Genomic DNA, 26,903 nt, shown 5'->3' with positions numbered 1-26,903 from the left:
GTATGTTTATGGATTTCTGAAACTATTCAAACAATCAATCATTTTCTCTCATAATATTTTGAATATTTTCCAAAATTCGTGACATGAAACGACGCGTTTAGAAAGATTTTCTTTGAATCGAAATTAATTAAAATAATGATTTTATTGAATTGAATTTTTTTTCATTGAGTAAAAGCATTAATCAACAATGGAAGCTGTTACATCTCCAACTGGTAAGTTAATTAAAATAATTCAAACCAATATTTTTCAATCACATTTTATCTCAAGGCAAGTTTTTTCTACAATCATCCACGAGTTTTGCTTCTACTGTTTGAAAAGGAATTTTTGAATGATAAATTTCAATTAATGATTTAAAGTGGTAATATATTGAGAAAAAAATCTTTCTTGTTTTATATTTTCAATTATTATTGATTTGTTCATTATTGTTTTAATAAAAGACTAAAAGCCTGATAATTGAATTTTTACTTCTTTGGTCTAATTTCCTCTAAAATTCTTATAAACTTCTGTTATAGAATTATTGTCATTCAAACCATTGGAGATATTTTTATCTAAAAATCATAAGAGCTTTTAATTTCCATTTATTATTCTGAATTTTTTGTATTTTCTCATTAAACTGACCCATCAATGACAGTATGTTTCACATTAATTCAAATTTTTAATATGATAAAATTTTTAGAATAGTTGTTCAATATATTGTGGCTGCATATACAAGATGTTATAGCAATTGATTTACAAACACTTGAATGAATTGGAATCGCATTTCAGTGTTGGTGAAATATTCACAGTAGGTTCATCCCATATCAAATATGTATTATTTGATATCCATGATATTAGATTTTGACAGATCTGTATGATTTTTTTGTGTGGTTAAATTGAAGATTAATGTCCCCCCCCCGAGTGTGTCCCAAATATGGCAATCCAATGGAACACTTTTCTAGCAACCCTAATGCCTGTTTTGTTTAATACTTTTTAATGATTGAGTTGTACATGAACTACAACTATTTTAGAAATTTTGCAATATTGAAAAGTTGTAGTAGGAGAAAGCAAAATATTTTTATATGTAAAATAAATCATATTTTGCTTGTTAGTGATCCAATTTTACTAGCATTTTTAAAATATATATCCATACGTAAGAAATCCAGGAGAGAGAAAAATGAAACTAGCATGCATATACATATAATCTGGGTAAAAAAATGCTAAAATATTGTTTATAGATTTCTGTAAAAAAATATGGAGTTTTCTGCTAAGTGAAATATTTTCCAAAGGGAAAAAGATAGTCAAAAAAATTATTTTTTTCCTAAAATTTATGTTCTATTACATGAAAAAATATAACTTCCAATCAATGTCTTTGCTTTAATGTATTATTCTGTACTTGTTTATATTTATAGTGCCAAGGTTTATTTGGTAATTTTCAGATTACCAAGTAAATACCAAATCACCAAACTCCATTATATATAAAATGTCAAGATGATTAGCCACAGTTTTCTTTTTTGATGATTTATCATTGGAATTGTAAAAATAAATATATATCTAAATTGTGTATAAATATAGTTATTTTGCTTTAAATATTATGAAAAATAATCACTATGATAGTACAAACAAAACTATTATTTGAAGAAACTTAATTTTAAAACAAATAATTTTCAAAGCAGAAATTTTAATTTCAAAGTCAAGTGCATGCTTAAAATGTTTATTGGAATGAAAATATTGTTAAAAAATTTATTATTAAGATTATTTGAGATTTTAGGTCTAATAATTAAAAATTTTCTCAAGTAAAACTAAATTGAATATACATCTTGCATTATTCTGGAAATTGGCTAATAAGTAATAAGTTTGTAGTGTTTTTTTAGTGTATTGATATAAGAAATTTGTTATAAGTGTGCACTTCTCTCTTTGTCTCTCTTCCTTAATAATAACCTATGTGAATGTAAAAAATTCACTTTGGCATTTTCTTCTGCATTCACTTCAATTATCATGTTAAAATACTATAAATTATCAAAAATGGAACAATAAAACATCCAAAATATAAATAGTATATTTTTACTAATAAAGTTTATTGCTTGTTGCATTAAATTAAAAATGAAAGCTGTCTTTTTATCACCTTTTTTATCCTTTTAATTTTTACTAAAATCCATTGAGATAACAATTCTATTTGATGAAGCTGTTGTCTTTAAATTAAAAGAAAAAGTTTGTAATTTGACTATGTATGAATGCAATAATTTGTTCAGTTTTTCTTCAAAATTTTCTATAAATTCATCATTTTTATTCATGCACAGTATTTCAATTTGGCATAACATTCATTGATTGTGCACAAAAGGGTTTTTATTATCATAATCTTTAAATTTTGTCAGAAAAACTAGATAAGGTCTTGTGATGGGCATTTGCTGTTATACTTCAGCATTTATTCTCTTCTTTTTCCTTTACAAATAATACATGATACAAATTCTTTTTAATACTCTTCAATATATGCTCCATGAATTGATAAAATAATATTTGTATCCAAACATTTAGTGCCAATACTCTTTAATATATGCTCCATGAATTTATTTAGTTTAGTTATATTAATATCCTGTTATAAAGCAACACTAGGGCTATTTTGGAACGGACCTCGTAATTTTGAACCGCAGTCAGATGACAAGGACGGTACCTGACCATGAATTGATAAAATAATATTTGTATCCATACATTTAGTGTATGCCACTGGCACCAGCCAAAATGCAACATTTGCATTAACTAAATGCCAGAGATATTTTGTTTATTGCAACTATTGATTAATAACCAAAGTTACCATGTCTGTTGGATACATTTGCAAATGATGCAACGTTAATAAGCAGTTAACTACCACCAAAACAACAACTTAGATCTTAGAACACAAAATTTTGAAATAACTATTTTTACATTTTAAAACTTCAGTATACCTTAACAACATAAAAGGAATGATTTCTCTGATATATTTTTGATATATATTCTGAAATAATAATTGCAGTATGATTGGATCTCGATTGTTTTCTTCCACCTCTACAAGCTGGTTCTGTAAAAAAAAAAAAAAAAAGTTTTTTCTTTGCATTATATATATATACAGGCAAAGTAATCAAATATGTTAAATATTTATTTTTCTTTTTCACTTTAACTTTTTTCTAGACCATTTAAACTTAAGCTATAACCACCAATCATGGATGTTATTCTGGCAATAGCTTGCAACTCATTGGCTAATTGATTAAAGGTCCTGCCTGTTGAGCAGGTTCACTTACATATACACGATAGCAAAACTGAACTGCTTAGTAGTCAGAATACCATTTAATTTTATTACAACATGAATGGTTTTACTGTTTGCGATTTCTTGAAATGACAGTTATTTAGTGAGTTGATTATAAATAAGAATTAGTTAGCTTTTAAAACCAAATAAAATATTGCAATTTTCAGTTAATTAGACCTATTTAATAATTAAACTAATTATCTTATTCCCAAATTTTAATTTATATTTAATTTTGGGTAAATTATTTTATAATATTTATGCATTTTCATATAGAATTTAATATTAATAAATATATTGTTTTATTTTAATTATATACTGCTAGTTTTTAAAATTTTTTTAACTGTTAATTCTGTAATGAATGAATCAAGATATATCTAATTTTAATGTCTGTAAAAAATAATGAAGAAGTTTTAAAAAAATCACCTACATGTTTTTTTTTTTTTTTTCATGTTATAGAATATACTTTTAAAGCAATAAATAAATTTATATTTTGATTATTATTTTCTATCTTAAATAAAAATATTCCACATAGAATGAAATTCCATTATTTCATTTCCAAAATTTCGAAATAAGATTTTAACTTTTCCTTCTATCCATGCATAGATAGTTGCTAGTTTGACTTTTTTTTTCTCTGGATTGTGTATGTATAAAAGTTTGCTCATAGAAAATTTGATCAGCATTAGTTGATAATTAAGGGACAAAATGTACTTTTTTATAAAGGAATAAAATGAATTTTTGTGATCTCATTGTTAAAAAACATGAAATTTACAAAACTTTAACATGCTGTTAAACCTAAACCATAGGTATCAAGATAAAGTAAAAAATATTTTATATGTTTGCTTAAATCTATAAAGGGGAGAAGCATGTCATGTTATTTTAAAATCTGAGATCATAGGCATTATACTGTGGTTGGATTTTAATGGAATAATCTTTTCAATATATTTGCATTAATGTATACAGAAAGCATAAAAAGCAAAAGAACACTATAAAAGTGAATATTCAATTTATTGATACAACAAGAGCTACATGCCAGCAGCAGTAAAGGTTAACTATATTCTCAGATAAAAAAGAAGATACTGAAATTATCAGCAATGGAGTTGTATGCAGACCTCTTGGTTTATTAAAACTTCAGAAATCTGTCAGCTGTTGCAGTGTATGTAACCAACCCATTTTTTCTTGCTATCAGTAGACATGTCATATACAAGTGACTTTAAATCTTTTATGTATGATGAACTTGTACGATACATAATTAGTAACAAAAGTGTATGATACATAATCAGTAATAATATACTATTTTTAATCAGAATCCTTCATATACTGTTATGAGAAATTCCAACACAGTGATTGCAGTTAATATACTCAAATTGGACTGTTCTGTACCAGATCTTGCATAATCTGCTCATGACAGTTGTTTGGGAATTATTCTGTCAAATAGCCATTGGGATGGTATTTGGAGAGGTTGTGGCCACAGTTGATATTATAGTATATGTCAATTGTGAGGGGTTTTCCCATTACACTCCACAATCCTAGGAAAAAAGGGAGGAAAAAACTGACAATTAAAGGATTCTGCTTTTTTTTTTTCTCCCTATTTCTTAACACAGAGTCAAGATCACAGTATAGATCAGTGACAAAATTTGAAGGTGTAGGGTTATGAAGAATAGGATTTTCAATAATTAATGAACAAATTATCATAATATTATTCTTTGTATTAATTCCTAGAGATTATTCAAAATGTATATTTTATTTGGCAGTTTTATAAAAACAAAATGACAAATTCTTCATATATATCTTAAATTTCATTACTTTTTTTCCTTCTTTTTTTAAATAAAGAGTTGAAGACCATGCAGCTGAACGACCAAAAAGCTGGCATGCAAGGTCTGGACAAGGAACATATCAATAAAATTATCTATGAAGCATCTAAAGGCACCCCTTACTTTGCGTTCCAAGAGAAGAGACAGAAATCCATTGATCGTAGAGTAAAAGAGTTTAAATCTGTTCTTCAGCGAATAACTGATGCTGAACGAAGTGCATCTCTTAAAAAGGTGAATGTGATTTTAGTATTCTGCTTTTTCATTATAAATGAAACAAATGCAATGCAATAAATCATAAACATCTCCCTGCATGAAATTGGCAAGTAATTGAACACAAATTCTAACAAAATAGAATATTTTCTTTTTAACTGTGTTACATGCCTTGCACTATATTTAAACATGATTTTCTTGTGTGTTGAGACACTTATGATTGATAATAATTAAAAAGTAATGTTTTGCTTCACATTATTTATCATCTTTGAACTTTTGCCAGATAAAAGAGCCTTAATTTTGTAAAGATATGCATAAAAAAATAATTGGTAAGGTTAAGGTATAAAAAGGTTAGAGATGAGGGAATATATTCCAACCAAATCCTTGTTAATAGTTGTTGCTTTACAGCTGCTCTTTGGAAAGTAATGGGTGTTTCGATTTTCTTAAACATTTTCAAAATCCTCTTTGATATATATATGCACTGTTATTCTTCTTTAATCTCTGTCTTAAGGATGATTTGAATAGTTATTGTGTATATAAACTCAGGTTGTTACAATGCAGCTACCATTGACTAATATTGAAAATCACTCTTCTATAAAAATTGGCGTTTTTAGACCACTTCAGTGACCGTTTCAAAGAAGATACGCCAATCTTCTGCAATTGAATTGCTTCTGATTTGATCGTAGAAGGTAGAAACGTTTATTTATTTAAAAGTTGAAGTGTCAAAAGTATTCCTATAATTATTATTTCTTTCCGAAACACTTTGTAAAATTTAAACTTTTTCTAATAAACTAATAATTTTTTCATAAGTACATTTACTGACGGAAATAAAATAAATATTTTTATTTACATCATTTATTGAATCAAATATTTTGAAAGTAAAACTAAAAACTGAACTTTACGATGAATAACAGATACTTTTGTTGAATAATTCTTTAAGATATTATATAAAATATGAAAATTATTCTGCAGTGCATGTACAACTTCAATGCCGAACGCTTCTGTTTTCAGTTTTCATATTAAAAAAGAGATATAGTTGATTTCAGTAAAAAATGTTTTTATATTAATTGCTGTATTAATTTAACCTCACACTTTAAAGTAGAAATTTTATGGGCGCTGACAGAAAATTAGAGAGATATATAAGTAGTACAATGAACAGAACTGTTTAAGGTCTACATTATAGTAAGATTGAATTATATAACTATCAAAATCCGAAGCTTAAAAATATTTTGCAGGAAAATTTATTAAGAGAACAAGTTACATAAAATATTTAATTGGAAATTTTAGCCAACATTAATACTGGCGAATCGGCTGGTAGCCAAAGGCGGTTAGTAAGGAAATAAGGCCGAAATGAATATCATACATAGGGTGTCAATAAAAATTTATTAAAGCTCTGCTTCATGATTGTCAGTATATTTCCTGCTTGCTGAGAGTATTTCTGTTAGCAATCGAAATTCTTACATTTTTGTTTTAAACCGCTGATTTTTAATAAAGCAACATAATTGTTTCTTTCAAATGTGCGAATTTAACTGTAGCTGCAATGTCCTAAGAAACATTTTAAAATGTTGATTGCTTAATGGTCTGAGAAAGGGAATGAAATTTTCATATTTATATACTTTTACAGTACAAGTTACAGGTGGATACTTATACAATGTAAGATATTTTAATTATATAATAATTGGAACTTTACTCAGTTATATTTTATAAAATGCAGAAAAAAAATTACATAGTGAATTCAAGAAACATTTCAATAAATAATGAGACATAAAATTGAAGCCGAAAATTTTTATTTGTGTGAAGGATCATGACAGGGCTATTGGAAATTTTGACTATTGCATAAAAAAGTCTTTATTCTATAAAATCATGAGGAAACGAGTTCTTTTTGGAGTCGCCGGGATGGTAATAGAAGAGCCGTGATGACAGAACAAGCCTGGAGCCGTCGAGATGAAAGACTAAGATGATGAATCAGGAACCGCCGAGGTGACAGAGCGTTTAGGAAAGTCTTGCAAGACCGAGATGACAAAACGAGATTCTAAATCTGGAACCACCTTTTGACAGAACGAGATGGTACGTTTTCAAACTGTGCGAGATGGAAACTGTGGAACCATCGAAATAGCAGAATGAGTTGATAAGTCGTGAGCCGCTGAGATGAGGAAACAAGATAGAAATCATGAGTTACCGAGAAGACATATGCAAATGGTAAGCTTGCAGCAATCGTTAGCAAATAAAGCGAATGAGTGTCTGTAGCCATAAAGATGACACTAATGTGATGGCAGTCTTGATTCGCCGTCTTCTCAGAAATTTCCGATGTCCGAATTCATAATGAGTGTTAACCTCAGTGAGGTATTAGTCATAGTCGGGAAAGTTTTCAAGTCAAGTAACAGTAATAACAGTTGCAATTTACTGTTATCATGCCATGCATATTAAATACACATAGCGCATATCCATTATATAAAAGTCACAGTTTTAATAATAAATAAGTGTCCGCAGGTGAAATATAAAAAACAAACACGCACACACACACACAAAAATAATATATACAATATGTACAATATATGCAATGATTACTCGTGCCCATTAGGACAGAGAGTTTCTTAGCAGGTTGTTGAACTTGTGCTTTTAAATTCAAATTCATTTCAGCCTTTGTCAGATAGTATATAAATTCAGAAATCTTTGAAGAAACAAAGTGTTCGTATATTTCTCCAAAAAGTTGTTCCAAAATGGTTTACTCTGTTTTTTTAGAATATAGGTAGAACAGGGCAGAGAATCATTTACGTGTTCCAACTCAGCTATTGAAGGACTAGTGAAGATATAAAATATTTCTCCCAATTCTTGAAAAGTTAGCTCATAAGTAATACAATAACATTTTGCCATTTTTTTTTTAAATTTTGTTTAAAATTGCCATAATTATTTCAATATCATTATTGTCAGATTGTAAATATGCATAAAAACACCTGTAAAAGTAAATGTTCTCTATTGTCCAACAATAATATTATTACTTTAGTTTCAAATAACATGGTGAATTGGTAACCATATTTCTTGACTTCAACCAAGACACAACTTTGTTCACCTTTCGTTTCAAATAATGGTTGGGACGTGATGCCACTAATGTAAGATTATCTTGCTTTGGACATGAACAAGTGTTAAGTTCAGACATTTTTTGTTCTTTTGAACTACCAGAAAAGGGATTGTTATTTGCGATGATTGATTCTTTGAAAGGGTTTTTATATGATAGTTCGAAAGGATTTCGTGTCAAAAATGGATTTGTAGCAAAATCGTTTTTCGAAGGATTGTCCAGAACACTGAAGATATTTTTGGAGTTTTCAAATATTTCTATCAATTCAGGTTCGTCCACTTCAAACCAGGATGGATCTATTTCTGGAGGTTCATCCACTTCCTAGTATAAAAGCAATGTTTTTTCATTCGAATAAATATCAGTTTTGAAAGGATTGGTTTCTTTTTTCACATTTGCAAAATCATCAAAAATGTCCAAGAATGGATTAGTTGCTTTTAATTCAATTGGGGACGCAGCAAAATTGTCCAAGAAAGGATTATTACCAGGTCGAATACATTTAGTCTTTATATCTTCAAAATCCGACTGTGCAGAATCAACATCAAACACATATACTCCAGTTTCGCCAGAGCCATAAATATCAGTCAAAGTTGAAGCATGTTTGGTTGTTTGTTTCTGTTGATAATCTGTCTGCACAGAAACATCAGTCTTTTTCCTGTTTTTTATGCTCGAGTTGCCCATGACGACGAGGTAAATTGCGTATTGAATGAAGTGAAGGCAATTGAAAATTTCTAGGCAGATTATTTAAAACAGAGTCGGCACAAAATGGATAAAAGCACAATGACTAATAGCAATCTCCGCAGTTTCAATGACTTAAATTCACTTGATGAAATCGAAAACAAATTCAAGCTCACCACACTTGAATGCGAACAAGCAAATAATATTATATTGTTAGATTATAATTTCATTGATATATCCTCAATAATAATTTCATGCATTGTTAACAACAAATATTGAATTTTAACAATCACTGTTTAAACATAGGTATGCACTGTTGAATTATAACAATAAGATAGTTTTTAATTCTTGTCTGAAGGATGACTGTAGAGAAAATTTTACATTGCCCATAAACCAAAAAAATATATCGAAGCGTTTTAATGATATTCGCAGTTTTGGAATTAATAGAAAATAGTAATTTTAAAATTTCGAATAAAAATAATACTATTCGATTTTATATTGAAAGCTTTAATATATTAGGTTTTAAAAAATTGATAACAAAAACGATTAAATAAATATCAAGAGATTATATTCAATATAAAATATTTAATTTATATATCATATTTTTTTCTTACGGTACTAAATTCTTCTGAATTCAGTAATAAACAGATATAATTTGAAGGCTATTCACCTATGTTATATAAATAGATAATTGACTTATTTTATCTGACCTTTATTTTGCTGCATTCAATCAAAGGATTTATCAAAAATTAATCAAATCATTTATGAAGGAATAGAATTACATGTACCTGAGAAAATTGACTTTGTATTTAAATTTAATGTTTTTGTAAATTAATAATTATTCGAACAAAATATATCTATGAAAATTCACTTAAAGCTTATCAAAAATCTAATAATAATTTTTATAAGCAATTCTGAAGCTATTTTCGAAAATAAGAATAATGTTCAAAATATTTTTGTTGCTGAAATCGCAGCGTTGAATTTAAATTATAACAAACTTTTGCTTTGAAGGGGGTAATCGATATTGTTCTTGACATACTGTAACGTTTCCTCTTTTTCCTTATATGATAATTCTCATTCCTGCCAGATGTAACGTCACGCTTGTCCCCGAAAATAGTTAAATGCTTATAAAAAGCCAGATAGTACTCTTCACTGTATTGGCTGTCTTCCTTTCCATTCATCTTAACTCAAATAAAAATCGTTGTGACTATGTATGCATGTACATATTCACACATGTTCCGCATCCATTTCTAAGCAACTATTCCGAATTCTTACAAATTTTCAAAAGGCGAAAATTAATTAACTGTTCAATTAATTAGAAATTAACAAAAAATTTGGCATTTTTTGCCCCTCTAGCAGAAAATTTTAAAATGTCCTTTTTAATGTTTTCATTGGTCCTAAGGTAGTGATTTAACAATACTTAAAACTAAGTCAATAGCTTAAACGAAGACAACCTTCCTTGTATTAATATAAAAGTGTATATTTCCCTAATTCCACTTGCAGGTAATCGAAATACTCCAAGAAAACAATTTTTTCTCCTAACCAATGATAACAACTCACCCGAAAGATTGTCAGCAAAAATGTGACATCTTATTCATTATTCTGCTAAATATAGCGCAAATTATAAGCTGAATGAACGACATTTAAATCAGATGTCTAAAAAATTGTGGACTTCCATCGCATTTAGTTCATAGTTGGTCGTGCAGAAATTGTCGGATATACTGCCAAAAGTAATGCAGATTATAAGCTTGATGAGCAATTTTTCAATCAAAAGCCTTAAAATCTGCGAATTTAACTTCTTCGACATCCATTGAATTGAGTTTATAGTCAGTGTCATAAAAATTGTGCTCAAAATGCGGTATCTTATTGACCTGCCACCGTAACGATTATTTGCCAAAAATAATCAAACTGCTTTAAACGTTACTTGAATATTTCGACTGTTTACAACATATTAACTTTAAGGTAATTTTCAAATTATTATATTCAAGAATGTGCAGCTCCTTACAACAATACTGAAATGGAGAAGATTTTTGCCGACGAAACTCTCAATCTCTCTCCGTCGGGGGGTCAAGCAATTGCCCCCCTGCTAACGCCGCCTCTGTTCTTAAGTATTAAAAATACGCTAAGAATGGATTTTTTACAATTTTAATTGAAAGTTTAATTTAAAAAAATAATAATAGCATTTTAACATTTTTCCAAATTGCATCAAAGTATATTATCACACAAATATAATTTTTACATTCTCTTAAAAAACAAATATGATTTTTATATTGTCTCTGTAGTTAAAAAATTGTAGTTTTTTAATTATATCAATTTTGTTTGCAAGAATGTATTTTTCTTCAGTTCTAGTAATTTTTGAAAAATTAATTTTGAATACAATTTATAAGAATGATTTTTATTGTAATGAAATTAAAAACAATATTATTACTTTATTGAATTGCTGAGTCATGTAATTTTACCTCTGTTAATATTGTGATAAAAAATTCTTTACTTGCTTTGCATTAAACTTCGAAACTTTAAAATCAGTTCATTGAATAAGATTCTTTATTTTATGAGTGTTGTTAAAATTTGAGGCACTAATTGTCTTGCTCTGACTTTTTAAAAATGTGTCAACTGACATTTTTTATTTTCATTTGGCTTCTAACTATAGAGCTGAACTCTTTTAACTTATGAAAATAAGAATTGTTAAATAACTTATATTTCTTTGTAAAATATGTATTCATGTTTTCCTGTAAATTTAATTATTTTTGCATATAGGTTAAAAAGCACAATTTTATTGAATTTTCAAAATGTAAAATATTAAAAAAAAAAAAAAAAAAAAAAAATCTGACTAAACTTTAGAAGTGAGAAATAATAAGATAATATTTCTTATAATAAGACCCATCTCTAAATGCTGTTTCAATTCATTCCTTTCAATTAAAAAATGTCTTAAAAAACTTAATTAGGGTATAATAGACTTTGATCTATCACCAATTTTTTTAAATCTTATGATAGCAACTATCCTGGAATCCTTTAACAGCTTTCTAAGACTGTAGAAGAAATGTTTTATATTATAACTGTATTTGATTAAAAAAGCAATATTGACATTTCAAACTACAAATAGATATTTTTTATTATTGTAAAATTTTTGTAAGTTTCTCAAAAACTAAGATTTTGTTTTTGCATTATTGTTTAGAATATTTATTAATCTTCTATATTTTTAAAAGGTTATTTTATTATTTTACTATATTTATATGCTTTTATCATTGATTTCTAAGTGTTAATTACACTTTAAAGAGGGCTAATTCTTTTCTTCACTTTGTAAATGCCAGTCTAAACTGATAATTTGTGTACCTTAATTTTAGATTTTTATAACAAAATGTTAAATATATAGCTTGAATGCTAAATAAGATATTTACTATGTAGAGATTTTGAATCTCTCCTATTAAATGGATTTATTTATTTGTAGTAACAATTTGATTATTTATACAATAATATTTTTGTGTCCTCCCTCATTAAGAGTAAACCTATTTTCAAAGTTGTAGTAATATGATGTCATAGAAAGGTATAATAGTACTCATGTTTATTAGAGGTCACACAAATTAATTACAGAAGGGTTTTCTTAACCATAACTCTTCAGAAAAAAAGAAAGTAGTAGGTACCCATCCTTGTACAGCATCTGTATCACTGGTAAGGAAAATGATAAAGTTTTCTTGATTTCAGTTTTTTTTGAAGTGACTGAAAAAATATTCTCTTTTATTAAATTTCAATAAAATTTGTGAATTTTTATTTATCTATTTATTTTCTAGATGAATATTCTGTGTGCTTCTTTGGAAGCTGAAAGGGATCTCTCTCATTCTATTGTCCATATTGATATGGATGCTTTCTATGCTGCTGTTGAAATGGAAGATAACCCCAAGCTCAAAGGAAAGCCAATTGCTGTTGGAAGTTCATCTATGTTGGTAATTATTTCCTCTTATCCATTTATTAAATAAAGAATGGAAATTAGTCCTTTCTTTTAGTGGTGCTTTTTTATTAACCACATGCAAGTAATTAATTGCAAAAAAAAAAATCATAAAAATGACATATTAGTTTTTTTAAAAATCTGGTGGTGTTTGTTAATAACTTGTAGCTAAGCCTAAAGTTTGCCAATGGCATGCAGTTAATATATAAGAACCTTTTAGACATATGTGTTGATAAAGATGTAAGTTTTTTAAAGGCCTGCATTAGTCAATCTTTGCATTTATATGCATGTGTTGGTTGACTTGTAGCAACTTGTAGCTATTCCAGGCTAAATATATATTATATGTATATAAGTTTGATTTTCAAATATTTTATAACTATACAAAAATAATTTAAAATACATATTTTATATTTATTTTAAAATTTATATATTTTATAGAAATCTGAATTGACAGTTGGATGTAGTTATGTAGTTAAGAATGAACATATCAAAATGAGTATTTTAATGTAACGATTTCTTAAATTAATGCAAAAAAAATCTATTGCTACATTTTTGCAACATTAATTATTGCATTATATGTGTAGTCAGTAGTTAGAAAATATCAATCTAAAAAACTATTTTTATTAGGAAAAATAAACTCCCATTACATGATACTCAATTCTTAATTTGCAATATTAATCCCAGTTATTATATGTTTTATATTTTATTCATTTTTATGTACATTTATTTATTTGAAACTTTCTGAAACAAATTAGTATAAATTATAAAATAAGACTGGGTGAGGTAACAATTTTATGTTTGTTGACAACAAAATTTGGATTTTAAAAAATCATTTCTTGCTTGATAATGCTGGTGTAAATTAAGCAGTATTCTAGTTAATTTAAATATGCTTCCAATCTGGTATTTATCTAATTTTCCTTTGTTTGGAACAAATATATAATTCGGATATTAATTGTTTAAGTAATATTGTAACAATGTCAACAGTCCTTGACTCTATTAGACTAGATACTCTACAAATAGCATTGATTTTCCATATATAAATGAAATTTGGAATTAAAAATTTCTTTCCTGATTTTATTGGTAAAGGTTTCTGCATTTTTTAAAAAAATAATTTTCTAACTAATTGAAACTTTTGAATATCCATGAACAATTCTCATATTGCTTACAATTCCTAGTGTTTGACCCATATGAATGTGCATCTGATTTTTCAATAGATACATGAGAATTCATTGCCTATTTCAAGATGTTTTGCTTATCATCATTGTATTTTCTATGTTTAAACAAAGTGAAGCAACGTTCAACATTCTCCAAAAAATAAACCAAACTTAATATTTTAAAATGTTGAGAATAAAAACATATTAGAACTTTATAAAATGTTCTTCTCTATGGTAAAACGATGTTTTAAAATATAAATTAACTTTAATAAATTAAGAAATGTACATTTTTCTTTAGAAATCAAATTGTTTGGAAATATATTTGTCAAATGGTTTTAAATCATTTTATATTATCTCTTTTTCTATTTTATGAAAATTTCTATGAATTTTGAAATAATTCAACAGTTATTGATTTTTATGCACATATTAAACTCATGTTAATATTTTTTGTTACAATATTTTCCAGTCTTATATATATTATTAATGATTTTCCTTTGTACAGTCCACATCAAATTATGAAGCCAGAAAGTATGGTGTTCGTGCTGCTATGCCTGGTTTTATTGGAAAGAAACTTTGTCCTCAACTTGTTATTGTTCCCTGCCATTTCAAAAGATACCGAGAAATCAGCAATAAAGTTAGACACATCATTGAAGAATATGACCCAAATTATTCTCCAGCCAGTTTGGATGAAATGTACTTGGATTTAACTGAATACATCAAGCACCAGTACAAGAAACAGACACATCAAAATATCTGCTTAAAACAAGAACCTACTGTGACAGATGCTTCATATGAGACATGTCAAAAATGTTCTATGAATGTTCCTAGAGAGGATCGTGATCATTTAGCCTACAATATAGTCAAGGAAATTAGGGAACAAATTTATGCTGTTACTAATTTAACTGCAAGTGCTGGTGAGTTTATACCTAACTCATGTGAAACATATGCCTTTTTATGCAAGATAAAAATAGTCAGTATTGGCTTTTTTAAAACTGAATTGTCAATAGTATGACAATTTATATTTTTCATAAATGATCATATTTTTTTAGTTCAGAGGCTTATCATCATCCCTATATGAAGGTTTTTTTTTTCTTTGAGAAAAGGTGCCATAACCTTTCTTTTTGCTAAATTTTCTTCTCTTTTTTTTCTTTCCTTTAAAAAAAATCAATTATACATATTACAATTTATATCAATTACACAAGGAGGTAAAATATGATTTTTATTGTGTAAAATAAACTAAAAATCAATTGATAAATTTTACTGTAACATTTTAATTGCAACAGTTTCTCTCTGTTTCTCTTTTAACTGCTAACAATGAAAAATCTCTCTATGTATAAAATTGAATATCTGTGTATCTTTTTTTTTTTCCCCTTTCAGACATGTTCACTTTTGCTTTTATTTCTTATATTAAAAGATATTAAGAACATACAGTAATTTAACTTTATATACTTTCATTTTAATATTATTATTTTCTTTTGCTATTTGCCTTAATTTTGTTTCAGATTTTAGAACTTCCAAAATTTTAGCATCCTTCTTTGGTATATATATCTTTTCCATCAGTGCGTTTTATCTTGAGCTCAGTGAATAAGATTTTATTTCACTTGAAGCATTTGTCACTTTATATTGAATTATTATGCATTTTATCCCTCTGGTTTAAAATCCATTAATTAATTAAATTATAATTAACGTTTATAAATGCATCTATTGACCTATTATTCTAATTTTGAGAACTACAGATTTTTGGAGTCTTTTTAACCTCATAGTAAATAGAATTAAGACATTTTTCCCCCTGATAATAATTACTGTCATATTTACTGTCATATTGACTCAAAATTTAAATACTGGATTGTAAAGATTTGATTAAATATTAAAAAGGAATATCGTGGTTTCTAAAGTAGTATGGGAATGATTACAGTTGCAAAACCAAAAATATTTCCCAAATAAATACGTAACTAAATGCAATGAAAAAAATTTCAGAAAATGTAGTTATTATTATGTGTATTGGTATTTTGTTGAGTATACATTACATCCTGTCCCATAAAAATTATTTACTTGAATTTATCTGAATTTAATAATTTTTGAAATTTTGTTTTTAGAGTTGTTGTCATTATTACATGAAGTGTGAAATCAAACTATTTCAGATTAAGTAAATCTTTTAGGCTTTGTCTTTTAAAAATTTAGTATCATCTGAGAAATGTCATATTTCTCCCAAGACCAAAATATAAGTTCTTGATACTGCTAATAAGCTTTGCATAATTATGACAAATGGCAAAACTGAAAGTAATTTTTTATCTGAAGTCTTTAAAAACAATTTGTTAATTATTATTTAAATTAGGGTTGAGAGCTTTAAAGCATCTTAAAGAGTTGAATATAATAATTAAAAAACTATATACAAATTTATATGATTTCATTTTTTCTTATATATAGAATAAATAAGTGTAAATGAATGACTAGTAGTGACATGGGTAGAATGACAGTTTAACATAAATTCCCTAATATCAATCTATAAATTATTCTTATGTAAATTACTTGAAGAATGTGCCATAAGCAAAATATATAATTATCAATCAGTGTTAAAATTTAAATTGTTTCTACAAAAATAAGAAATTTGTGTATGATTTAAGTAATTTATGTTTTAAACAAAGCTAAGCATGCATTTCCTGAATAAAATTTGAAAACTATTTACTTGTGTGGAAATTAAATGCACCATATCTTTTTATCAAATGTATGTTATTCAGAACTAAGTGTTACTGATATGGAAGTGAATTTTTTTCAAAAAGTAGAAATTAGTGCTTTTTATTTATTTATTTTTTGTCTATTTTACTGTGCAAAAGTTTTGTAATGTATACAAAATAAACTTGTTTCCAGGTATAGCACCAAATGTTATGTTAGCTAAAGTATGCTCTGATCAGAAAAAGCCAAATGGACAATTTCAAATCCTTTCTACGCTTGAAGCTGTCAATTCTTTTGTATCCTCAATGCCTGTGAAAAAAGTAAATGATTTGAGATCTTAATGTGCAACAATGATTATATTTGTGAATCACTAAAATAATTGTTATAGCTTGATTTTAATGAGCTGATAAGAAAGATTTGAATTGAACATTGAAATAAAAGATATATCAACATTCACATAGCTTTGTGAAAGATTGACAACTATAACATTGGTACATATTTAATAAAGTTTTCTCAAATTAATTGCCATTTAAAGTGTTTGAATTATTCAATATAAAGTTTTGTAGAAAAGATATGGAGAAGTAATATTGTAGAAAAAATATTTTCAAATGCTATTGCTTAATTCCACATGATTTGTGTTTGTATTAGTTAAGCATTTTTATGACATCAAGAGCTATTGAAGTTGTTTATGTTGTGCCAAATGAAGAAATAAAACCATAGTAATGTAAAAGTATAAAATTTTGTAAGACAAGAAGTATATAAGTTTATGTTTGTAAGGTTAAAATTTTGTAACCCATTTTTTTGTTCACTTTTTCATCCAGAATTCTAAAATTTTGCATAATTATTGGATTTTTCTGTTAAAAGAATAGTTCAATTATTTATTCTTAAATTTTAATTGTTATATTTTACTAAGAATTTATTTCACAATTATGGCAATATCATTTAATTAGATTGAGAAATGTTAGTTTGTAGATTTTGTGAATTACTAAATATATTAAAAACTGAAAAGTGCAAATTAAAAAATGTTTTTAACTATATTTTTATTACAAAATTACTTATTACAAAGAAATGGAAATGTAATGAAAACATTGTGTGTATATCAACCTATTTTTCATTCTGATTAGAAAATACAATTGTTTGATAACATTTTTTACAAGTATTTTTCATCTATCAAATTAATACCAATTTATTCAAATTGTAATACATTTTATTCCCACAGGTTTCTGGCATTGGACCTGTAACAGGTCAAATTCTGAATGCTCTTGGCATCCACACATGCTGGGATATGTGGGAGAAGAGAGATGTGATTCCCATTCTGTTCAAAGAATCATCAGCTGATTTTTACATGAGAGTAGCATTAGGCATTGGCAGCACAGTAGTCAAGAGGTATAAGTTTTCTCATCTTTTACTTTGAAATAAAATAAGGGACAGTTGTCATTGAAAGCAAATAAGGTCAATCAACTTCTATAAAGTTTGCATTTGTATTTTTATATATATTTTTTTGAAAATATTTACATAGCAGAAAACTCAAATAGGTATTATAATAATGGAAATATAGTAAGGCTGAGAAGTCTGGGTTTTTTTTTGTGATATAAAGATTAATTATAATAATCTTAATTATAATAGACAGTAAATTAAATGTCTACTTGATTTGATTAAATTTACCCCAGTGCATTGATAACAACATATCATACTCTTGTGCAAATGACCGAACCTTGAAAGTATTTTCATAACAAAGCCATACCTTTTAACTCCTGTGTCCATCTTAAGTTTTTTAGCATTTGTCATCTTATTATAGTTATCCATATTTTTATTCTATCTGGAGTAAAAACTAATTACTTTTTCTCAATTCACATCTTCATTTCTTAAAAAAATATGAAAGATGCTCATCTTCATAGTTTAGACATGTCCTTTAAAGGGAAAATACACACCCACATGAAATTAATCAATGAATGCTGAAGTCCTTCAAAAGTCATTTTCTAAGGACAAATATTGTCAATCCCATTTCTGCATAAATAAGTAGTGAAAGAAGCAATATTTATTTTTGAAAACTAATGAAAAATTTTGTTTTAATATCTGTTTAAAAATGATAGATTTATAATAAACAGGAAAGAATATATTTACGTCCAATACATAACATGCTACAGGGCTCTGAACACCTCCTTTTATTTCTTGATCACCCTGTATATATTAAGGAAAACTAAATTTTTAAAACTTGAGATTAAAGAAAAATGCACAAAATCTTATGATTTAAAAAAAAATCTGAGATCTATGACTGAAAATTTATACTGCTGAAAACTACAATCATATGTTTTCAGTTTCCACAGAACTTTACTTTTTCCACCTTCCTAAACTGCCTTTAAATCATATATCTAATAAGAGAAAATTATTCTGAACTATCTTTCATTTGAATTCCTTTGATCAGTAAGATTTTCATAATATATTAAGTTCTGATATAACAAAAATTGGCCACCATACACATTAAAGTAAGTGGTTTCAATTTATCAAGAAAAAAAAAAAATAGTACCAAAAAACACCGATAGGAGAAATCCTCTCTGCAAGCGCATAATGTGAAAAAAAGAATACATAACTGCCAATGGAAATAGTAAATAACAATACACCAAATACCAATGAAAAGCATTTATTATAGCAACATGCAAATTTGACTTAAGGTGACCAACATCCTGAAGTTTCAGTAATTAATTGCATGAGGTTTTTGACGATGGCTTGCAGCATATTGGCATTTATTCGTCTGACATGTAACGTTATTTGTTCTTTTAGAGTAGGAATGTCAGGAATCCTTGATACACAACACCTTTCAAGCTTTCAAGTAGCCCCACAACCAGAAATCGTCCTCTGCTTGAAAAAACCTTTTTGTCCTCGGCCTAGTTGAACATCAAGAATTCCTTTCATTTCAAATCTTTCTACCATTCTTTATAAGTTATAGTCATCGGTCCTCTATGTAACTGTTTTAACCATCAGTATTCATGAAGAGTAGCCCTGACATTTTCATTCCGCTGATAAAACAGCTTGTCTAATAAGGCATGTTCAGGCAGTGGTAATGTCATCTACAGGCGAATTCTTGCACAATGACTTAAATTCCAGCAGCCCTTCCTTTTATCCTTGATATCGTGTCACAAAGTACCTTTACATGCAAATTACATAATGAAGTTTTCGATCGCAGTGCCAGAATTTTTCCTATGGGCGTATTTTGGTTGTTTTTTTTCCCTTGATAAATCGAAACCGCATACTTTAATGTGCATGGTGGCCAAATTTTATTATATTTCGTCCAATACATAATACACTACAGGACTCCAAACATCTCCTGTTATTTCTTGATCATCCTGTATATTCCAGTTGTATAAATAAAGGGCAATTGATATTACATTTATCAGCATTGCTTTATTGAAAAAAAAAATGTTTTATTTTTCATAAAAATAAAAGTGGGTGGGTTTTTTTATTGATTTTTTCTTATGTATGATAAACAGTTGTATTGAATACATAATTTTAAAAGTCATTTCACTCTTTCCTGTTTTTTAATCTGTGTGTTGTGAGGCTTTGTAGTTATTTCCCAAAAGACTTTTTCAATTATGACAAACTGATATAGAAATTTTCTACTTTATTTTCATTTAAAAAAAAAAAAATAATTCATGTTTTCATTCTAATTCATTTGCTGAAATTGTCGGTAATGTTTAAAGTACATTTACATACATCAGAAATGTATATAATGTTTAAAATTGATTTCCTCTATATGTATCAACAGTGATTGTTCTTCCTTTACCAATCCACTTTTTGAGAGTAACATTGCTTTATTTTATTTTTTTATTGGAAAAAAAATCATTATAGAATTCCTCAATTCCATTTTTGCTACTCTGCATTTCATATTAATGCTCATGATCCCAAGATACTTATCAAAGGTTGCTCGACACAAATTGTAACATGACAAAACATGTAGTATCATCTGGGATGATTTCTCCTATTCTATTAATTTTGCCACTTTGTAAACATAGTTAACTAAATCAGATTAAATTTTATTTGCACAATAAACATTAAACTTTTGTTTGTTGTGATATGTAGATAATTAAATTGGTTGAAAAATATTTTATGTATTCTTTGTAATTCCATTTAAACAATTCTAGATATTTTTTTTACTTCAATCGCATGGAAGAAAATATATTTCTAGAAAAATTAAAAAGTGGTTATTAATATATTTTTTTTTGTTATGAAGTGATTATGTACGGAAGAGTATTGGAACAGAGCAAACATTCAGAGAAATAAGTCATCCTGAAGATTTGCATACAAAGTGCCAAGAACTCTGTCAAGAAGTTGTAGAGGAGCTTAAATTGTGCAACATGGTGGTAAATATTGCATTCGATTTTTTTTTTTTTTTTTTTTTTTTTTTTGCAATAATGTTTTTTTACAAACATTTGAAAGTATTTTTGATTTTTGGTAGCTAATAATTTCTTACTTTGATATTTTTGGGGCATAGTAAAATATTTCATTAACTTATTCAAAGTTAATGAGTACATTTAGTTCGTTTGAGAAAAAGATATGATGGGCAAATAATTCCATCTTTAAATTAATGCATTAAGAACATAAAGCATGCTTATGAATTTTTAAAAATTTACATCTGCTTTCAAATGCTAAAAAAGTATTGACCAATAAGATTATACTTAATGCTCTTAATTAAAAAAAAATATTACTATTAACTGGATTTTTAACCTTGAATTTATATTTCTTTTAAAAGAAAATTTTTCTTCTGATATTTTATTAGCAATTATTACACTTTTATAATATTTAATGAAATTGGCAATTCTTTTGAGTTTTTTTTTATGAATGCATAATAATGAATTCTGTCCCAGGTTTGTAAGCCAATTGAATAAATGTATTACTGTATCTAAGTGTATCATGTTTTTAATAAACAGTTATATAAGTTAAATATTGTTGTAAAGGAATAAACACTATAATTTACAATACAAATCCATTCATTCTGTCACTTCCAAACCACTAGTTCTTTCTTTCTTTGTTCAGGGTAGAGTAGTTGTATTGAAATACAAAACAACTAGCTTTGATTCACATACTAGAAATCATTCCCTGCCCTACCACACTGCTGATGAAGAAGTGATTTATAATACAGCCAGAAAGTTACTGGATTCAGAAATAGCAGCTGTTGCTCCCAAACCCCTCTGCCTCAGGCTCATGGGTATGTAGACATTTCCTGTTGCAGTTATTTTTATATCATGAATTCACAACAACTTTTAAAATCATTTTATTCTGGGTATATAAATAAATAATTGAATCTCTTATAGTTATATTATCATACCATAAAATTATCTATAGTAATTCTTAATATTAAAATCTGCATATAATACAAGCAGAAATCAAACAGCAGTTTTCTTCTAGATGTTTTGTGATCTGAAAGATCAGAATTAGGCAGGTGTTTGTTCAGGCTTTCTTTACTAGGGCAGCAGCCTAGATGTGTTACGTCAGTGGCTTAAAAACAGTGGCTTTTCAGTTTTGTCCTTGCTGAATACAGATTCTCTCTCCCCTTTCTCCATGTCAAATCAAAATAGGTTTGGTAAAAAGAAGTGAAAAGCATTTCAGTGAATATATTAATACAGTTTGGTATAGCATCTTTCTCATTTTGTGTAATTAAACCTGGATTTTCATCATCATATTGATTTTGCATATGCTTTAATATGTTATTGTTATAAAATCCAAAAAATTAACTGAAATTAGGAATAGCAGATGGAATTTCTAAAAAAATTTTATTGATAGATAAAAATTTTATTTTATTTTATTTATTTTATTGATAGTTGAAACTCAATTCATTCTATATAGCTAAATTTGGTTTTGGATGAATTCACTTCTGCTGTAATAAATGCAGATAGATTAGTGATTTTGAATAAATCTTTAATCCATACCTAATGACTAGCTATTAGTTGATGCCATCTATGAAAAAGATTAAAGAATTATCTTATTTTTCATGCCACTTCTATGAGAAAATCAAGTCTTCAAAAGGCACTGTGTTTTAAATTGCTGATGAGAATAAACATTTTTCAGTTTATCTATCAAAATCCTCATTTTAAGAATTTTTGTCTAAATTTCTAAAAAAACACACATTAATATTATATATTTTTAAAAAAATCAAATTACAGAAGATTTGAATACTTGTTAATGTTTTTTTCTTTTGGTCTTCTTAAAGCAGATTTTGAATTTAAAAACATATAGCAATAGTTATTATAATATATAATCAAATTACCCTGATATTGAACTTCTATGTAATAAATTTTTTTTTTTTTTTCTATCCAGAAAGAAAAATTTGTTTAATATCCATTTTGTTTAAAATTTATATCTTTCATTATATTTAAAATTTCCTTTTGAATATTATTAAAACTCTTAGCATTTTAATGATCTGAATTGCTAATTCTATCCTTATTTTATTGACTTTTTAAATGTCAGAAGTAAAAACTTTATGATTTTTCAAGTAAAATGCTTACTTTTGAATCCTATTTTATCTGTTTTTAAGTAAATTATTTTACAAATGTTATATCATGATTATCACTTTATTTATTTTTAATTTCAGAATCTAATATAAGAATGCTTTTATATAAATAATCTTTTCTGCATTTTTTCCTATGCAGGCATCTTATTCAATTATTAATTTTGAGTATAAGCTTCCTAAAAGAAAAGGTAAAATGATATCTTTCCTTTTGTTTAGGAATACGAATAGTTAATCTAATATATGAAGATATGATTCAGAGTGATGAGAAACAAATCAAAATAAAAGATTTTCTGAAGCCTAAACTTACTGAAAACCAAACTTTATGTGAAGAGCAGACAACTAGCACAGACTCTTATCAAAAGGATCTTGAAGAATGCAAAGGGAACACTTGTAAAGAAAATGAGACTTCAATATCCAGTGTATCATCTAAACCGGCCACATCAGAGGTGTTGTATATATGTCCTGTTTGCAATGCAAGCCAAATAAAAACTTTAGATGAACTTAATACTCACATAGATAATTGCTTGAATAAAGCAGCTATTAAAGAAATTCTTTCTGAAGATCAGCTGGAGAGGAAAAGGTATTGTTCATTTTTATTTTAATCAATTAACTCATTTAAGCAACATTAATGTTACTTTTATTTGAAAAAAAGAAACATGAGGTATTAAACAGGTAAACGAGTCAATGGTTAAATAGGCCAAGTTTTCTTTCTTGAATGATTACATTTAAATGGTAGTCTCATAAAAGCTCTGCATATGGGTCATTTAATATATTAATGTTAGTAAAGCCTATAACCTTAAAAAAATGTGAATTTTTTATATTTTAAAGTGCATTTCTTTAACATAATTTTTATGTAGAAAAAATTGATTTAAAAAAAAAGATTAAGTAAATATAGTCTTGAAAACCATCTAGGCATTTTAATTTAATTGGTAATTTTATTTAATACTAATTTTTATCTTGTTTTGGTTTTTTCATCAGTTTGCAAATGTTTATTTTTAGGATTCAGTTTTTGCTATGAAGAAAAAATGGGGAAAAAGCTAAAATAAACCGAGTAGCAATTTCTAATTTTGCTGTCAGTCCCAAGTTTTCTTTCTGTGACTTAGATTGGGGTAGGAGATTATGCTTTGCACATATATGCTAGTGACTAGGGAGTGAATAGCTACAAATACCCAAAACATTAGAATAAAATTTTATTGCTTACTTTTTGCAATCAGAATCCAGTATGATTATTTCAGGCTCTCTCTCTCTCCTGGTGTGTGGGAAGAAATGCAGTGAAATAGATTTTTTTTTTCTGTTTTTCTTAGGTCATTTGATTATAAACATTCATTCCTAAAAAATGTGTCCATCAATGTTGTAAAGCATAAAATGTGCTTTATTACCATATGTAAACAGCAATTGGTTTGGAATGAAATTTATGCTTTTCTTTAAATCTCTCCAATCCAATTGCTGATTCTAAATAACTCAATATATATTTGTGAAACTTAATCTTTTCATATGCTGAAATTGCAAAATATAAATATTTTGGTTATCTTTTATGACTTTTAAGCTTTATTTAAATTACATAAGAAATTGTTCAGATTTAAATGCATGATTGTAATTTTTCAGAATTTTTTTAGCAGGTAGGATACTTGCCTTACTAGGTAATAGCTCGAATTTAAAAAATTCATCATATGTACAGTTTCTTTTTCATAACTTTATGTGCTGACATAAAATGAATATTGCTTTGAAAATTCTATGATTTATCAACTTCTTTCCATGCCATTAGCCTTCTAGATCTGCATATTATTGTGATGTCGTACCAAAGTAATTTTAAAACAGCTTTGACAAAATTTTGCCTTTTTGAATTTATTTAATGGTTAATCACATTTAAGTGAAAAAAAAAAAACGCTGTGAAAATATTTTAGATTTTAACTGTCGACTTTGTATAAACTTGGTGTATTACAGGACCGGATAATGAATTCCAAACCTTGCCAAAATATATAACAAAAATCAACCTGCACTGACAATTATTTTCAAAATTTCAATGATCACCGATTGAAAATCTGTATCAATTGAGAATAACTCAAATTTCATAAATCTAGGAGAGAGGAATGCAACTTTCAAAGACCATTGATTAATCCTGCGAATACTTAGTAGAAGAATATGCTTCAATTAGCCACTGGCTGGTCTCCTTTCTCTGGCAAGATTCAATGACAAAAATTAAACAAATTTACTCCTTCCATGGAGGAACAAAGACGAGTATTTTAAAAGCATCTATGTTTCTACCAGTGTAAACTCATCATCTCAGCACACCAGCAGGTTTTTTTTTTTTTTTTTTTTTTTTTTTTTAACCTTCTCACTTGTTGCCAAAACTTGGAGAAGAAATCAAAATTGCTTTATTGACTTGCATGTGTTTTTATCTCACAGCTGTGAGTGTCAAGAAAATATCACCTGCTTATAATTGTTTTTAGGGAAATGAAAATGAAATCCTTCCATTTTTGAATGGAACACTGTTAGTTTTATTATAAATTAAATATTATTTATTCATTCCTCTTCTAGTATGACAGTTTCATCACAGTATCTTCAATTTCTTTCTATTCCTCACAACTTTCTCTATTTTGTCATCATTTAGGAAGAGTGTGATGGAACCAGAATTGTTTGCATTCATTCAAGTCTGCATCTTCTTTTCATTAAAACTAGTTTTCTCTGAACTTAGAACCACAAATCATGAACTTAAAACAGTGTCATGAGTTATATAAATAAATCTTTGTTATTCAACATTTACATTACCAGATTGTTTATTATTATATAATTTTTATCTCATAGACTAAATTTTGGGTTTAAATTTAGACATTAAAAAGTACCGCTAGTTCAACATTGGTTCAAAACATTTCCTCTAATATGAATATTTTTAATGTTCTTGAATCATTTTCTTTATATTTGAGTTATTTTTATAATTTTTTTCTCTATTCCAGAAAGCAACCATGGCAGGAAAAACAAAATGTAAAGAAGAGAGCTTTCCATAAAAGTGAAAGAAAAATAGAAGATTATTTTCATTGATATGATTTATTATTTCTTTAATGTGACTAATGTTATGCTCTGTATAAATAGAGCATCTTTCTATGAGCTTGCAAAAATAAGACTTTAATTCTTTATTTATATATTTTATAAATTTTGTTGTTTTTATTGAAAATATAAGAGGGCTATAGAATTTTACCTTGATGTTATAGATCATATATATAAATTAAATTAATGAATGCATTCTCTTAAAAAAATTAAAATTGATTTAATCTGTGGTAATAATGTAGATATTTGAATATTTTAATGAAATCTTATTTTGCCATTACTATTTTAAATGTAATTGTCAAGTTAATTAACTGCAAGAATTGTTCTTTTCTTATTTTAATGTTATTTTGATCACAAAAGAAAAAGTTAAGAAATTACTGACTTCACTGAGGTTTATTTGAATTATGACTTCACACTCCCTTACCAAATCCCAATAATAAAATAAATTGTCCAATACTCTAGTCTAATTAATTATATTTAATTGTATTATTTTTTAATTAATATTATATAGCTTTATCATGTGAATATTTGTTGCATTTAGAATTGCTATTTTCA

General features: G+C 26.9%; 1 protein-coding gene across 1 annotated transcript; it reads left to right on the top strand.

Annotated features, from left to right (window-relative positions):
* The first annotated feature begins 61 nt into the window (after positions 1-61).
* Positions 62-26,903, top strand: LOC129989386 (DNA polymerase kappa-like). Its single transcript, XM_056097900.1, has 10 exons — positions 62-212; positions 5,087-5,298; positions 12,817-12,969; positions 14,628-15,039; positions 16,994-17,118; positions 18,018-18,184; positions 21,027-21,156; positions 21,830-22,001; positions 23,520-23,883; positions 26,258-26,903. Exons 1-10 carry the CDS (start codon positions 188-190, stop codon positions 26,340-26,342), a joined length of 1,845 nt encoding a protein of 614 aa, XP_055953875.1. The 5' UTR covers positions 62-187; the 3' UTR covers positions 26,343-26,903.

This window comes from Argiope bruennichi, chromosome 10 (assembly GCF_947563725.1).
Source record: "Argiope bruennichi chromosome 10, qqArgBrue1.1, whole genome shotgun sequence".
Classification (NCBI taxonomy): Eukaryota; Metazoa; Arthropoda; class Arachnida; order Araneae; family Araneidae; genus Argiope; species Argiope bruennichi.
This window is presented reverse-complemented; position numbering and strand designations above follow the sequence as displayed.

Bases quoted from the DNA above. Each gene is read 5' to 3' on its own strand.
- LOC129989386 (XM_056097900.1), top strand. From the start codon at position 188: ATGGAAGCTGTTACATCTCCAACTG. The intron at 17,119-18,017 runs GTAAATGATTTG...TTATTCCCACAG, and splicing joins CCTCAATGCCTGTGAAAAAA to GTTTCTGGCATTGGACCTGT. The intron at 18,185-21,026 runs GTATAAGTTTTC...TTTGTTATGAAG, and splicing joins GGCAGCACAGTAGTCAAGAG to TGATTATGTACGGAAGAGTA.